At 47.8% G+C, this 17,597-nt stretch overlaps 1 protein-coding gene across 3 annotated transcripts in view; it reads right to left on the bottom strand.

Annotated features, from left to right (window-relative positions):
- TEAD1 (TEA domain transcription factor 1) overlaps window positions 1-17,597 on the bottom strand; it is a 253,092-nt gene that overhangs the window by 26,232 nt on the left and 209,263 nt on the right. For 2 of the 3 annotated variants that reach the window (XM_040638827.1, XM_040638828.1), the window contains one exon: window positions 6,411-6,584. The exons of the other annotated variant lie outside the window; for it this stretch is intronic. In XM_040638827.1, coding sequence (XP_040494761.1) covers window positions 6,411-6,584 — 174 coding nt within the window. The remainder of the gene's footprint in view (window positions 1-6,410; window positions 6,585-17,597) is intronic. 3 annotated transcript variants of the gene reach the window in all.

The raw sequence follows: 17,597 nt of genomic DNA, 5'->3' as shown, positions 1-17,597 counted from the left end.
CGGTGCAAATAACTCAACTAAGGTGACGGGGGACGGGCGAGATGCCTTCAACTCTGGCTCAGGTCCCCAAGGATAGGCGATGAAAACCCCATCGCTGGAGGGGCGGGCAAGGCACGTACGGAGTCAGCTGTAAGAAGCATCCTACTTCTGGAACTGTGGAGATGCGAACACATGTATGTCTTAGAATTGAGGGAGAACAGTACATTCAACCTTATTAATAGTTTCTATAGAGAAAGACAAAAGATTAAAGTCTTGGAGGAGAAAAACAGATGAAGAGGGATTCAAAAAGCAAAGTGACGAGAGAAAGTTCTTCTGTTTTAAATTACGCCACGCCAGCCTGATGAGGATGTCTGCTCTGCTTCCTCCATGCCTGACTACCTTATAAAAGCAGCTTGGTTATTTACACACCACACAAACACGTACACAAATAAGAATGGCTAAATTAGGATATACCCAGTAAACAGGACATAATGTAGTCATTAAAAATGGCAATTAGAGATATAATGGCATATGGCCACATGGAAGGGTGTTAGATAAGGAAGAAAAGCATGATACCGGATTTAATGCATTCCTTGATTCAAACTACATAAACATGTATTATATTCGTGATTATATTCGTGGTGCATTTAGGAATGAATTAAAAATGATCTATTTCCGCGACTGTCTAGAATATTATGATGTTGCCTTTGTAATCGTAACATAAACACAATGTCGCTCCTCTAACCCCGCCCCAAAGGCAGCTAACAGCGTCGCGTGGATCTTTCTCATAGTCTCAGGATCCGACATGAACTTGCTGGCAGCAGCAGTCAGTTCACCGTAGCCTCCACGTAAATGCGCACCAGGACATCCCACGGCGACCGGACTTCAGAAAGAAACCGGTCTGCTTCCCCTGGGTGACCATCACTGGCTTCCAGTGAGATCAGGTCAGGGGAGGGGCTGGGGACAGAGCTGGGCTCCCTGCAGAGGCCACGCACAAATTTCACAGAAAGGGCATGGATTCCAGGGTCCAGCCGACCCAGCACTGATTAGCTGTGTGACTTTGCAGAAGTCACTCTGCCTCTCTGACTCGATTTCTTCATGTGTAAAGTGGGAATAATCACACGTGCCTCACGAGGATTAAATCAGATCAAGTATGTGCTTATGCCTGGCACAGTGCCTGGCTCAAAAAAGGAACTCATTAAGTCACGTTCAACTACTGAAAAAGAGAGAAAGCCCTTTCCCTCCCGTTCCCGCAAAATCCTTTTTCTTCTCTTTGTAATTAAATATGCTGTAGGATTAAAATGCACAAGAGTGAATGAAAAGTAGGCAAGGAGGAAGAGAACGGAAATAAATAGGAGACGGTCATGAAAACAAAAAGAGAAAGAATAAAAATAGAGAAGCCAAAATGCAAATAAAGTCGCTGTACCAGGAAGAAGAATCCAGATACTCTCTTGGCTCAAAAATCGTTAAAACCACTGACTGCTCCCTACTGCTGACACAACCAAACCCTGAGTCTTTGTCTTTCCTAATTTTTTCACCCACCTACGCTGTCCCTACAAGTGCAGAGCCAGCTGCAAAGTACCTCAAGATCCCTGAGGCTCCTGAACTCACCTGAATGGGTCTCCCCTGTATCTTGCATCTTGGTGCTCCCGCTAGCCAGCCCCTTGCCTACCATGCTCACTGTCATCTCCCCCTACCCTAACACTGGCAGCCATAATGATGGAAGGAGGTGGTGAGTGACCCTTAACGTCTCATTGGGGCAAAGGTAAAATGGTAGAAACCACTTAAGAAAACAGCTTGGCAGTTTCTTAAGTTAAATGTGGAGTCACCATGTGACCCAGCAATTCTACTCCTATGGAAAAACGCCGAGAAAAATGTTGCAAATGAAACCATATGTCCACACAAAGACCAGTACACAAAGACTTCACAGCCGCATTATTGGACCAAAGCCTGAAGTGGAAACAACCCACAAGTCTATCAACTAGTGAATGGATAAGCAGAACGTGGTATGTCCATACGACGGGCTACTGTAGGCAACAGACAATTGCTAACTGGTGGCATGCTGTAACATAAATGTGCCCCAAAAACACCGTAAGGGAAGAAGCCAGCTGCAAACTTCCACACCCTGAAGGATTCTACTCACATGAAATGTTCAGAAAAGGCAAATCTGTATAGACAGAAAGTAGATTAGTGGTTGTCTGCAGCTGGGAGTTGGAACAGGGACTGCCTGCAAATAAGCACAGGGGATCTTTCTGGAATGACAGAAATAGTCTAAAATTTGATTATAGTGATGGTTAGACAACTCTAAATTTTTCTAAAAATCACTGAATTTTAAGGGACAAATTTTATGGTTTGTAATTTATACCTCAATAAGGCTCTTATAAAAAAAAATATCTCACCAGATACATAGCCATCCACGGGGGTCTTTGGGTGTCCCCCACCATGAGGGTGTGAGAGATGGTAACGCTAACAGGGTAGGGGCCACCCCTGCCTCTGCCAGTCACTTCCGTGCTGGGGCCCGAGTCCCCGGGCGCCAGTCGGGGTCCCCCACCCTGAGAGCAGCGGCGTGACTGCTCCTTGGTGGCCCCATGCTGTTCACCTTGAGGTGCAGGCACTCGCTCGGGGTAGCACTCGGTATTTCCTCCACAGCAAACCCCCGACCTTGTCTAGCCCGATGGAGCCCAGGCTGCACGCGGCTGATGTTCTGAAAATAGTCAGAGGAATCATACGAGCAAATCAAGAGTCAGCTTGATTTTGACGACTTCGGGCACTTTGAGACAGAGGGCAAAAGGGGGGAGAATAAAGATCAGGTGTAGGACCTCTGCTGAAATTTACTGAATTCACACAAAACCAAGAAAATCTGCTAAGCAAATTGCTGATACACAAAATATTTCAAAGGGACTGTTGAACCTACCTAAAAAACACCCATTCCTGATACCCAAGGATAGATATTCTAAATATAATTTATTCTCACTGAGGCATTAGAGGAAGCCAGGGAGCCTTCAGATCGCAGCAAATAAACCTAATTCAAATGGCCTTTCCTCATTTAACATTGTTGAGACTGAATGCCTTTATAAAGGTTAAGTACTGCTCACCATTATACTGAAGGAGTGAAGTCTTCTACCACATTCATAGAAGTGCTCAATTTTAATCCTGCAAATGCTAATTTAACAAATTTATATCTAAGCTCAGAGCAACTGTTTCTCCATTTGGACATTTCACAATAGCGACCACACTTCTCACATCTGCAGTCTAGATCTCATTACTTGAGGATCCAGGACCAGAGAGCCCGGTCAGTGAAAGCATTTGTTAAAATCATCCCAAGCAAAATGGGAAATTTTGGAAGCAAAAACAAATACAACTTTCTATAGACTTTCCAATCTACTTTATATTCAAATAACATGCTAATTATAAGAAATCTTATGATCATTAAAAAGCAATACTGCTTCATTTGAAAATACTGAAAATGGTTTCCTTTCATCATATCCTACCATTTCTGATTAATTATAATTAATTTGAGTAGAACGGCCTCTTTTTATATCCTTCACAACAGTGGCTTTTAACCTTTTTGGTCTCAGGACCCCTTTCTGCTCCTAAAATCTACTGCGGACCTCAAGGAGCGTTTGTTCCTGCAGGTTCTATCCATACTGTTTGTATCAGAAATTTAAACGGAGAGCATTTGAAAAAATATTACCTACCTAAAAACATCTTTTCTTTTTTTAAATTAGACATACCTATACTTTCAAACAAAAGAAAAATTGGAAGGGTAGTACTGCTTTACACTTTAGAAATATATTTACTGTGTGCCTTCCTAGAAAATACCTGGATTCTCAAACCTGCTTCTAACTGCTTGTCATGACGTGTTGTTTTGGTTGAAGTACACAAGAAAATCCAGCCTAACATAAATCTGGAACTAGGAAAGGGAAGAGTATGTTAAAAGGCTCTTCAGAGAACTGTGGTCACTTTTCTTTGATACTACACCAGAACTTAACAAGAGATAGTTTCTTAAAAATTAGCTGCAGTGTCGGGGCACCTGGGTGGCTCAGTGGGTTAAGCGTCTGCCTTCGGCTCTGGTCATGATCCCAGGGTCCTGGGATCAAGTCCCGCATCGGGCTCCCTGCTCAGTGGAGAGCCTGCTTCTCCCTCTCTGTGTCCCTCTGCCTCTCCCCCTGCTCGTGCTTACTCTCTTTCTCAAATAAATAAATAAAAATCTTTTTTAAAAAATTAGCTGCAGTGTGGAATCTGAAACCACATCAATGAACTTTTCACTCTATTACATGAAAATCCACTGGCTTATCTTACATAATACCAAAAAAAAAAAAAAATCACTTTTGTTAATATGGCTGTGGATGTCACCAGAAAAGTCTGTTAAATATTGGGAAGCTGTCAAGTTCACGGAGGTGGATACGAGTTTTCCAGAATCCTTATTTTTACTAGAAAGCTGGAATTCTCTCTCTAGTCATAAATAGCGTCCATTGCTTTTCTTGAGGTGGCAAGGCAGGCGGGCTCAATGCGTTCGTTTGCAATGTGTACTCTAGGCCCAAGATGTCATAAAATTTACAAAGGACATTCTTGGTGTAACTAGTTCTCTTTCTCTTTTTAAACTGTGTGCAGTCTTACCCTTCTGCTTTTCAACTATCAGCCTGCATATCGGCAGCGTGCACAAGCCAGATAATGGCTCAGTGTCATAGTGAAAACAGCTCTGGCCTGCTCAGCCCCTCGAAAGGATACTGATGAACTCCCCAGGGGTCCGCAGGCCATACTTAGAAAACTGCCGTGTGACCACATAATAACTAACCTCCAGCCACCTTTCAGATCACGAGTGGCAGCCCCCAATTTAGAAAGGCATTACTGCTTGTGCAGGTTATCCATATGTACTCCCCATCCCAAGAACCTTAATGTAAGTAGAAGGCTATTTCCACCACCCAAATTCGATATGGAACCATGAAAAGTGGAATCTAGTTACCACGTAAGGATACAAGAAACTATACAAACTAAATTTAATATGGAAGTTCTCCAAGAAATTTAAAACATATATTTTTCCTTAACTTATCCACTCGTTTCCCCATTTGTTGGGCTTTCTTGTGTAAGGCGTTTGCTCGGTACTGGAGAAATGGAGCGTTCTTGGTGGACAGGACCCCCCCCTGCACCCCCCACCCCGGCAGCTGGGGCTCGCAGGGTGTGAAGCAACCAGGAAGCACAGCAGAGACGCTACCACCAAACTTCTCTAATTACAAGGCCCCGGGGCCTCGCCCTACAAGTAGCCTGTCCTTTGTAATCTCGGAGTCTGTTTTCTTAGCTGGACGGGAGGCAAATTCCACTTACCACTGTGAGGACGGGGGAAGTGCCTGGAAAGCATCAGCACAGCCCCCAGCCCCCAGCCCCCAGCAGGTATTCAATAAGTGGTAGCCACTGTTAGGAGTAAGGTGCCCCGGAGGCAGTCCGGGTCCAGAGGGGAGTGGGACACGCATCCAGGTAATTGGGACCCGGCCTGGGAACCGATTAACCACAAAATGCGCTGCGAGTAAAAGGAAAATCAATGGTCTGCCTAAGGGAGGAAGGGGCCATAATAAAGGAGGCACCACCTCAAAGGAAGGAGGAGCTGGCCCCGTGGGAGAGAAGAAAGGGTAAGAAGTCCGTCAGACACACGCAGAGCAGCTGGGCACGGGGCAGCTAGCAAGGAAAACACCCTGCAACCAGCTCACTTAGGGCTTTCGATGCCATGCTAAGGGGCACAAACATCTGAGGAGATTTTCTTTTTCTTTTTCTAGAGGCTGACGCCTTATAAACACTCATCGCTAACAGGTCACCTTGCAGCCTTGGTGTCCTCACCTCCACACATCGTACTCACGCCTGTGGCCTGTTAGCCGTCCCCTGGCCTGAGCTTGACTAGTGCAGAAAGAACAGAAAAGCTCCTCTCAGAGGCCGGGGGACAGGCAGGAGGCCCCAGCCGCTGGGGGAATCCGCCCTTGCTGTTTTAAAGCCCAAATGAGGCACATCCTGGGCGAAGCCATTTTGTATCCTCTCTGCCACTTATAAAATCTGGAAGCACGATTCATCCCAGCCCCCTTCTGCCTCAGGTCCGCGGCTCCAGTGGAACTGATAGGTCGCCTTGCTTCATGGAGTGAGAACAGAGAGGGGCTAGTGCCCGTATTTTCCAGCCCAGCTCCAGCCACCTGTGAAGTCTCCAGCCACCGCTCGAGGGAGCCCTGAAGCCCACAGAGGCCTCCCATCTCTCTTGTTCTTGGGCAGGGACACCAAATGCTACCTGGTTGCGTTTGTACCCGAGGGTAGACCACAAGGCCAGCCTGAGGGCAGCCCCCCAGGTGCAGTCAGCAAGCACCCACGACCAGCCTCGCTGCTCCGCACACACGGACGGGAGGCGCCCGTTCCGACGAATCCCACCGCCACCACAGCAATGTCTTACTCACCCAGAATTTTACGAGGAAGAAGGCATTTTGAGGGCCTTTTCCAAACAGTTCCTTTAAGCCACCTTTCTTTTCAGGAAATTTGTCATAAATCTGACGAATGTCCACTGATTCGAGCAACGGGTCACTGTAAGAATGGTTGGCATGCCCAATGTGCACGAAGAGGTGTTTGTTGTACTGTAAGAAACCAACAGAAACATTCCCATTACAAACCCTTTGGTCAACCTGCGGCACATCCATCTTGAACTGGAACAAGAGCAGTGGTCTCCAAATCCTGGACTTAACACCTTGAATAGCCTAGGTAGGGTCTGTGCCTTTGAAAAGACGAAGACGTTAGGAAAAGCCATTACAGCTCAGGGTTAAAACCATCGTTGTCTTTTATCGACAGGGGTATCTATTTTCCCTCAAAAAGGCTTTTCGTAGACATAGCAGTAAGTAACATCTGAAGTTACCTGACTACCAAACCAAGAAACTATTCTATACCCAATTTCACCTGACTCAACTGGAAAGGGGAGCAACACCCTTTGGAGCCCAATATTTACAGTTCAGCCCAATGAGGAGTATGTGTGTGGTCAACAAACATCATCACCCAGAATGCACTTCTTGCTCCAGCTCCCCCAGCAACAGCACGGCTGCAGCGCTCTGGGCAATGGTACCCACCCACTTCCAAGGAGTGCGGAGCCTCTTTCTCAGCAGTGCCCTCAGTAACCAGTCTAAAGCTCCTGCATCGGGGCTGGACAGTACATGGCTGTCAGTGCTAAGTTAGGGTCAGAACAGATCATGGAGAGGATTTTGGTTCAAGGTCATATGGGGCCAGTAATCAGAGAACACAGGGCACTCATTCACCAACCAACCAACCAAAACCCAGTTAAAGTCTTTTAACTTACAAAAGAAACTCTTTTTTCTCCTTGCTTTGGTATAAAACATGGTAACTGGACCACAAAGGAGTTGTCCAAACCAATGGTTCTCAAGGAACATTTAAAAATCACCAATGCCTGGGGACATCCAGGCTACAGGGGAATCCCAGAAAATGAGGCCAGGCATCAGTAATTTTGAATGGGCATTAAATGGATTCCAGTATGCAGCCGGGTTTGAGGACCGCTGGCCAACACTTTCTACTCCAGACCCTCTGTGCCTGTCTCTGGGGCTAAGATGACTGTAACGCCAACCTAACGAGACGCAAAGTCACCTGCAGGTGTCAGGGTTGGGGGGGATCAGAACCCAACAGGGCTCATGCGAGAAATTCCACAGCCCTACTCACCTGGCACTCCCTATTTACTTTTCAAGTTCAAATGGATATTTCTCCAACTAGAGTCCTTCAGAGTACCGATCCCATTAGAAAGGAGAAGTCCCAAATAAAAGAAGGCTTGGTGAAAGCCGCCTACCAGAAGAGTACTGTATCCTGCCTAAGAGTTTGGAGTCTGGACTCAGTCTGCTCGAGCACAAAACTTTGTGCTCACTGAAAATTAGCTAAGACACTGGGCAAGTGCCTCCCCAGTCTGTAAGATGGGGAAATGCTGGTCTCTGCCTCCTAGGGTCACTACGGGGTTTAAATCAGAAACTGCACATGAGAATTCACAGATTCAACGAACAGTCAACGATAAATGCTAGCTATTATCATTGTTTTGTAAAACCCCCCTTCTTTGAGCACAGCTAAAAAAAACATTTCTTAACTTGGTATAACACAAAGCTTCCTAAACCCGTGTGGTCACAAAACCCAATAGATGTGTCCTGAAGAAATGCTGGTTTCAATTCATGACATGCTACGCAGGCACTAGATCTCTGGCCGCAGGACCAAACGGCAGGAGGTTCGACACCCCATCCGACGTCGGTGGTCCACGGTGCTGGATGCCTGACCGTGGTGGCCAGGGCCTGGCGTCTTCTGGGAGAGCGCTAAGCCCTCTCCTGCTCAACATCAGAGGGCTATCTCTACCAAAGCCTCAAAATCCCTAAGAGGTATTAGGTGAAATGAAAAAGGGGAACCTGCCATGCTCTGCCCAGCTAGCTGCTAGCTTTCAGGTGTGACTGAGGGCTGGGAACCACTCTGCAGGGATGGAGTATGCCTGCAGTGGAAGAGAATTTTTAAAATGAAGTCAAAGCCACTGCCAGGTTGGGAAGCTGAGATTATGGGGTACAGTGGAATGTCTTTGACCTTTTGTAAATGTTCCCAAATGTTGTCGTCACATTTTTTCAATTATAAGCAAACAGAAGCCCACAGGAATGTACGAGGCACTCTTGCTAAGGAGCTTCCATTCTCATTAATGGGTAGAGGGAGAAAAAAACAACACAGGCAAAGCGGGGGGCAGAGACGCTGGTGTAATGGCAGCCAGAGAGGCCAGGATGAATGAGTAGTGTGTGCCTCGTGTCTACGCCTCTGCTCATTCTCCACTTACCCACCATTCTGAGAGCTGACGGCCAGAGGCGCTGTTCGTTCATCATCCAGACCGCTGGCCTGCCGCACGTCCATCCAACCCTTATTACTGACCTCTGCTGGCAGCAAGCTCCCAGCCCCACCTAGCTCGTCCGGGAGGCCCCGCTTCTGTCCTGCCGTGTGCCACCTGCAGGCAGCGAGTTAATGGGCAAGGAGGCAACACGAGCAGAGCTATGGGGACACCTGTGGTCAGAACCGTAGACTCTCTGTTGAATAAGCCGCTCTCAGCTCCTCCTCCTTGGCAGCTGTCCATTGCGGGCAGAGCTGGGGTGGAGGTAAGAAGCTGAGACTTGCAGTCTTTTTTGCTCCCGACATCCAAAGTCCCCTGCAGTGTACTGCTGGAACGCAGGACCTCTATGTTTCAAGAGGACAGGAAGGCGAATGGAGGGCAACATTTACCATACTTTTTAACGGGGGCCATGAAGATATGGCCAAAAACCAAGGTGCTGAGCACAAAGCACAAAAACTCTGGAACCAGATGAGAACCTGAAATCTCAGTTTTGCTCATATGTGCAAAGGGGATACAGTATGCATGACACACAACAGGAGTGAGGATGAAAGGGAACAAGGCACAGAGGGTGCTCAGCACAGGGCCCGGCATTAAGGAGTGTTGGATAATTCGCAGCTGCTAAGGTTCCTGTTGTCGTGGCTGATTATTACGCGAGATCACGAGATCCTGGGGGAGAAGAAAAGAACTTGTCTGCTTTAGCTACCCCTCCGGCCTGGCAAAGAAGAAAGAAACACAAGTGAGCCAAGAGCTCGGAGCAAGTTGTGAAGCCATCTGACTGTTCAAATCCTCGATTCCGGCCCACTCACAACGAGCTTCTCGGGGTGAGGGCCTCTCCTGCGCCTCAAGGAAGGAAAAGAGCCGTGTCCACTCACTGCTCTGTGCAACGTGCTTCCCACATACGTGACCTCAGGTAATCCTGGCCTCACGATGACACCGGAGGGACATTTTATTAAAGTCATTACACATGGGGAAATGGGAGCTCAGAGATGAACAGACTGGCCTGAGGTCACACTTCCGGGAATAGTCCTGGAGTTAAGAATAAAACTTGGACCTGTCAACACCACAGCCCGTGCATTCGCTGTAAACGTCAACCAGGCTGCCTCCCAGCAGAAAATGCCTCGACCCTTCTCACTCAGATCTCCTTTTTCTGAGAGCTGATTTGAGAAAAACGAAGAAGAAAAAAAGCTAACTAGTGTTTTCAGAGTTCTAAGAAGTGAAATTAGAATTCAGGACAAACAATGATTCGCAGAGGCAGCAGACAGACTCTTCAAAGGTTTCTATTTTGAGGAAGTTACCTTTGTGCCCAAGTGGCTGAAATGAACTGAGAACGGCAGGCTGTCTTTGCCAAAGGAAACCGGGCACTGCCTCTCCGAGGCTGTGACGTGAAGCCAAACCCTGACTGCTGGCATCTGGGTGCCTTTCTTCCTGCCAGGAGGTGACTTTGTTTCTAAGAATACAAAGGACTAAAGAAGGTATCCTGGAGACCACAGCAGTGAGACAAACAGCCCTCCCTCTCCCCTTAATTCAACCTGGGTAGGTCAGGAATCCCTCTGCCCCCAAATCCAGAAGACTGAAAAGAAGAAATCTACCTGATATGTTTGGGTTCAAGTTTTGATCAAATCAAAACTCCAAAAAAACCATTTGGTAAAGCTCTAACTATTTCCCATCCTGTCAGTTCTCCTTATAAGGGAAGAAGGCCAGGGTGAATATCTTATTTCCCTCTCTGCTTCCCAAATAAATCCCATTTTGTTTTCAGCAATGGTGGTTTCCCCAAAACTAAAGGTGAAGCACAAAACCAAAAAAGGGCAATTCTACATAATAGGGCAGGAAACAAATATTTGCAAAACACCACCAACAGCAACAACTAAAATCCCCAGCAACAACTATTTCTGCCTGCAAAATGTAAGCAGAAACAGGGTGAATGTCAAGAAGTCATGGATACCAAAGCCCAAAACTAAATTTCCTTGATATCCAAAATAGAGGTTAATGTTGGTTTGTTCAATTATAAAAAAGTCTCCTTAGGCACTCAGGAGATATGCTGATTATTAATATATCAATGACACCAGCAAAAAGGTACTCACTCTGCTTATGTCTTTTATGGATTTAGTAGAACAAACCAGCATTCCTGTGACACATTCTATGCTAGGCACAGGGAATCCAAGACCTAATAGCACAAAATCCCTCTCTTCAAAGGACCTACAGAGTTGAATGTACGGAGCTAGCTTATTGCCTTTACAAAGTCATATATTTACCCATGTAAATATATGTTCTCAATGATTCCCACAGAGAAGATTGGGAATAAAAGACAGTCAACATCCCCTCTCCTATACATCACATGACTTAAATCATCGTTAGCCTGCTCTTTTTCTATGAATGGCTGTATTCTCCAGCACTAAACATACAGTGTTATTTGTTAGCAAGGAGAACACATGTGGAACTCACTTGAAAATGTGCACCAGGTTTCACAAGTCTAAAGTGGAAACCATGATGAGAACCAAGTTACCCATCACATCTGAGAGTAGAACACACTCGGATTTGTAAGGTTTCAGAAGATTAACCCTTCTTGCAACTATTCTCAGCTAGGCACCGGAGGCTGTTTTCACAAAATGAGGGAATACATCACAAGAGAGAGATGGGGCGCTAATCCAGGAGACGGAGAAAAGAACGCACTGGCTCAGTAGCTGGGCGGCTGACCTGGACACTAGCCAGTCCGGGGTGGACAAGGAGCCGGAGGGCTGCTGGAGGGGTGTCACCAAAGGGACAATGGACTTGAAAGAGTCCCTGACTTATCTGACCATCTGGACAAGAGTTTGAGAACTCTGTTAGAAACGTTGAAGATAAATTTGTATAGGTATATAAAAACGGATTAAAAAAAGAGGCAATAACAAATCCTAGGAAAAAAATTTTACAATCAAGAAAATGGTTCTCATACATCACACATTAACCATGCTGTATGTGACATTTACAGGCTTGTAATACAAACACGGAGTGTTAATTAAACCAAAAATTGTGATATAACCAGACTGAGGAATAGGGAGGGAAGAGAACAAGGGCTCAATTTATTTAGAGAGCTAAGTTCTGGTCTTCCATAGTAAGAAGTCAACAGAAAATGTCTGAAATTAATGGACTGAAATATACACTATGAACATGTTATTTGGAAATATGGAGATACTATACGAAGAAATGGCTGAAAGGCTGTAAGTAGCTGTCCCTAAGGAGTAGGACCGGGAGGTGGGGAGACACGGGGCGGAGGACTGCTGCTTTTCTTTACCGGCTGTGAGTCTGGTTCAATTTGGCTTATATACAATATACAAAGCACATGTATGACTTTACTAAATTAAATAAACAGCCAACTGAAAACTATTTTGGAACATCGTGGAGTTTTTTGAGGAAAAGAAAGAACTATAAAGGGAAACAAAAATATTAAGAGTTGTGCTTCAGGATGTTTATTCTAGTTGGTCACAAGTTCCCTGGACTCGAAAGGAACTTGGTCAGATCACAGAGCCTTCCTATGGCTCGAATAGTCAGGATGACTGAGCAGAAGCTGGGACTCCTGTCTGCCTGCAGGGTTCACCAAAACACCAACGTTGCACCAGCAAATTCCCACCTGCATCAAGACTGTCCCGCAGCCCAGCGGCACCTGACACAACCTTAATACACAGATTTCTCTTTTGACTCGGGAAAATGCCCATTTTCTCTTTTTATCATTATAATTCCTCCAGCTATTCTTCAGGCAGTTGTAAACAGCAACAAGGGTGAATATAATCCTAAAAACTCAACAAGTTACTTGCAATGGGTTATTTAGCTACCCTGGGGGTTTTAACGAAGGGCTTTTCCTCCTCTCCCAAATCTGTTCTCAGGTTACTTTCTTTCCTGCTCCCACCTTCTCCTTCCCTCTCTGCTGCTTGGGGAAGCTCAGAGAGGGGTGAGGAACACTGGAACTCTGGAGTCGGCTGGGGTCTTGTGTCTGAATCCCGGTGCAGGGACTACTTCCTAGTGAGGTCATCTAAAATGGGCAAGTTCAGCCCCCTGGGGCAACTTCCACATCCATAATCCAGGAGTAATCACAGTACCTATCTTGAAGGAGTGTCACAAGGATTAAATGAGAAAATGTGCGGAAAATACATAACACTGCGCGTGCACAATTTGTTATTATTATTGCCAAGTAATCATGATATTTCTTTACTTCAGACAAGATAATGTGAAATTAAGATTGTCCTTCTAATAGCAATGAAATGGAAATACCAAAATTTAAAGCACAAATTAAGAGGAACATTTGAGACACACAGGGTGATACCTACTAGTTCCCAAACTGCCATTAGCTACCATAATGCAGGGTGGCTGAGGAGGGGGTGATGTGTACCCAGAGCCTGGAGTGACCTGGCCCCCGAATTTCCCCCAGACACGTCAGTGGCCGCTCTCTGAAGCACACGAAGCCTGTCCTTGAAAGTGCCCCTCACCACCCACGAGACAAAAGGGACCAACACAACTCCCAAAAGCAGCCGCTGGGGTTTTCTTTTCTTTCCTTCCTCTTTTTTGAAAGCACAGATAATAGGTTCTATTCCAGAGACCTCTGGTGAGGCAGCTCACTTTCTGTGAAAAAGGACAGAGAAACCCGACAATCTGCGGGTCCTTGGGCATCTTCCTCCTTGCCGCTTCCTCGGACACGCCCAGAGCTGCACTACACCGTCTGACGTGAAGATGGCGCTCTTCCCCCAAACTTGTTCCAAAAATTTCAAGTATTTGAAGAACGTAGTAAAACCTTGAAAAATGACTGCTGTCAAATAATACCAAGAGAAAAATTATAATCCACTTAGGAATTTAAAGAAACCAAGACAGATAACTCACGTCAAGGGCTGCTAATGTACAAGTTGGAACAGAACAGGGACAAATCCCCTACACTGGCTTCCTGTCCCTCTCCTGCCTGGGCTCTGTCCAGACACCCCCAGGGCCGCCTGGGCAGCCTGTGATAACCCCTGGGCCCTGCAGGGACGGGGAGTGGCTGTGGAGCCAAGCCAAGGAGAGTGCCCTGCACATTCAGCGCTTGGGGGGAGCAAGGCAGGCGGTGGGTGGGGCCTGGCCGGGCTCAAACTCCAGGAGAGCCTCTCCTCCTCTCCAGAGGCCCTGGCCCTGTTCTGGCTACTTGGCACCTGGCACTGCTTCATCCCCTCCCCTGTGCTCTTCTCAGAAACCTAGGGCACTGAAAGCAAAGAATAAGGAGCAAGTGAGTCCTTCCTGCCGGGATCTCACACTGGACGCACCACCTCACACCCCTGCCTCCCACTTCCATCACCACCTTTCTCAGAAAGTGGGTCTTCCCACGGAGGTGCAGCTGGAAGGGCCCCGGGCCGCATGCAGGGACAGCAACTGGGAAGGCAGGCGGGTGGGGTGCTGACCAGCCAACGAAAGCAGATGGAGCCTGGCTGGGCCTCTGTGGAACGTCCATAAAACCCAGATTTCCAGATGCTTTCAATTGCCTCATCCCCCGATGGCCATGGTGAGTGCCCAGAGCGGTGAGTGCCCAGAGCGGCTCAGACACAAGAGTAAACCACGCACCGCTGTGAGAGGGTGGTGACCACACCACACCACAGTGAGCCATCCCCCATCACCTGACAACACTGCGTGGCTTGTGTCCTACCGGAAAAACCTGGGGGAAGCATAAACGCTGGGCACGGCCGACCGTCAGACCAGCTGTAGCCCTCCCCGGAGAACCGGGAAGGCCCAGTGTGCTTTCTGACCATTCCTTCCAAGCACGGGGTGTGCACAGTACCCACACATGGATCAGAAAGAACCAGGCTTTTTGCTTTCTGAGCTGTGTAGCCTGTGGCAAGTTGCTGACCCTTTCTGGGTCTTGGCTTCCTGACCTGAACACAGGGATGACACCTGGTCTGCTCTTCTCCAGGGGTCAATGGAAAGGTCAACCGAAAGAGCAAACAGGACAGTTCCGTATGGGCCCCAGGGTGCCGCGCAGATGCTGGTACACAGGCGTCCTGTTACCAAGATCCATCCACACGCCGTGAACGGGGCTGGGAGAAGGGGCCTCTTTTCGGAAGGACCACAGATCTGCCCCAACAGCCGTCTCCCCGTGAATACATGACCCCCTTCTGAGATGCGGCCCTGCCTCCACAGCCACCGCAGGGCCTGGAAGCTTCTCCAGAGAAACCCCGTCCTTGTCTGCCCGGTCACGACACAGGCGAGGAGTCTCCTGGCACTCCGGAGTCCTCAGCCTGTTTCTGATTGAGTTCCTTTATTTCTCCACTCTAGTCCCCATACAAACCACCTGCCCTCATTGTGCCCCAGGCCTCATCGATGTTGTACTTCCTAGAGCGGCAATGGTCACATTCCCCAAACCAAAACCAGGTTCTGTGATCTAACAAAGGAATTTTTGTGGATCTGTAATTTTAGGCCTTTGAAAGGAGCTACAAAAGTATGAAAATTAAAATTATTCTTGGGGCCACACTGACCAACTGCCTTTATCTGCAGGGCATTCTCCCTCACAGGTCTGCCGTTTCTTTCCCCAGAGGGGCGGTGGTGGGGGAAGCATCCTTCTCGGATGATCGGTCCTCTCCCGGTCCCCTCCATGTCACGCTGTGAGGGAAGTCATGAAAAAGCACTTGCTACATAAGATCCCCCGAAGGGTGGTTACTGCTGCCACCGTCGTCCCTTCGACTCCTCAAACCATGGGCTTTGGATTCAGACAAACTTCCAGGATCCAGCCCTGCCATCGACGAGCTGATTCCTGGGCTCAGTTACGTAAACTCTCTGATTCTCTAATACCCATTTCAGCCAGTTTACTTTGACGACAAGAGGCAAGAGCATCATCACCCAGGCGGTTCTTAGCAATACTGCTTCCTACTCTGTTTCACGGGTCTTCAAATGGCAGCACCGTCCCCGGTCTCCAAACAGTCCTTTCCATTACGCTCTTCCTCCCACAGCCAGTCAGCCCCTAATCAGCCCCCAACGCCTTTTAGTTTTCTCAACACGATGTCTCTCTCCTCTGACATTCCCTATTTTTTGTCCCCGCTGGGCATGGCCAGGCCGCTGCCCTGGTTTGGTCCTTGCCACCAACACCTGGACCAGAAAGTCACTTCCCTACCCCAGCCTCTCTGATCTGCTGCCACTGTCAGCGTCCTGAACACACGTCGGACCACATTCTGTCTCTCAAAAGGGGAGTGAGGTAGGAGAATACAGACTCATGTTATGCTCTGTATGTATTAAAACTTCTGGAAAGATTCACAAGAGGGGCGCCTGGGTGGCTCAGTCCGTTAAGCAACTGCCTTCGGCTCAGGTCATGATCCCAGGGTCCTGGGATCCAGTCCTGCATCAGGCTCCCTGCTCAGCATGGAGTCTGCTTCTCCCTCTGCCCCTTCCCCCATTCGTGCTTTCTCTCTCTTTAAAAAAAATATATATATATTCACAAGAATCTAGTAACAGTGGTTAGAAGGAAGGGAAGTCTCTCTCCATTCTTTTATGCTCATCGATTTTGGACTGCGTGAATGTACTACACATTAAATTATAATTAATTTAGAAAATTATTCTGGTTTCCACCTGCATTTCGATAGGGTCCAAACCACTTGGCGAGCATATCCTCTGAAGCCTGGTTCCTTCCATGTCTCTGGCCCGATTTTCTGCTACATTATTACAAGAGGTTCAGGTCTCAAATACATTTGTGGAATCCTCGACGTGTCCAGGGAAGCCACTCACTGTCACTGTCAGAGCAATACAGTGAGACCATGAAGTGCCACATACAGACCGGAGTCCGGCTGAGTGCATTTGCCCCAAATCTCACAGAGCTATTCAGTTACCAGCCTTCTCGTTTCACTCGAACAAACATGGTACCACTACATCGCGATGGGAGATGTGTTCTAAAGTCCAGGCAAAACCTTCTTTGCTTCTTTCGCTTCTTTGCCCCAAACCCTGAGAAGAAGCACAGCACCAGAAGTTGGACAAGGAGCTCAGTGCAAACCCAGCCCAACTCTCTATGCAAGGTGAAAGGCACTGCCACAGCCAGCCCGTGCTTAGGAGCTCATGTGCTGGAAGGCAGCTGTCTTCCTGTCTGAAGAATCTCTTTATTTCTTCCAAAGTACAGGGAGGTGGCTAAGAACACAGAGCAGAGCCAAACCTTGGCACGGCCACTTCCTGGCAATGGATCTTGATAACGTACCCTCGTGTTTCGGAGCCTCTGTTCCTTTACTGACAGACCGGAGAGAAGCACAGTACCCACGTCAACATACTTGGCATACCGTGCTTTTCACACAGCCCCGGAAGTGCTGGTGGCTGTCACTACGGCCACGACACATAAAGGTATTTTCTACAGTGAGTTGCGCTGTGCCTTCCCTGTTCAGGTTCGTTCCTGTACCCATCGCAGAACGCACCTCCTTTCACTGCTGCTTCAAAATCTAAAGAGAATAATCTCCTCATCCCTCCTTCTCCATTCCACGGTGTTCCCTTCTCTGGCTGGAGTAACTCCTACCTAAGGAAACGCACACACCCCCTTCCTGCTAACCGCGCTGCTCCTTCTGGCCTCCCGAACAGCACAGGCATTAAATGTGCAAACTGTGCCTGGGAAGTCTGAGCCAGAGGGGGGTTGCCAGCTGAGGAGGAGGACGTGGCTGGGCTGCAGGAGGGCTGGAGGCACCTGCCGAGCCCCAGGAGAGGGGTGGAGGAATTCTGCGAGGCCTTATCAGGAAAACCACTCCCCACGTATGCACGGACAGCCCAGATCCATCGGCCTAAAGGAGCAGCTGCC

This window comes from Ursus maritimus, unplaced genomic scaffold, assembly GCF_017311325.1.
Source record: "Ursus maritimus isolate PB19 unplaced genomic scaffold, ASM1731132v1 scaffold_23, whole genome shotgun sequence".
Classification (NCBI taxonomy): Eukaryota; Metazoa; Chordata; class Mammalia; order Carnivora; family Ursidae; genus Ursus; species Ursus maritimus.
Note: the sequence above shows the minus strand (reverse complement) of the source record. Positions and strands in the feature narration are given on the sequence as shown.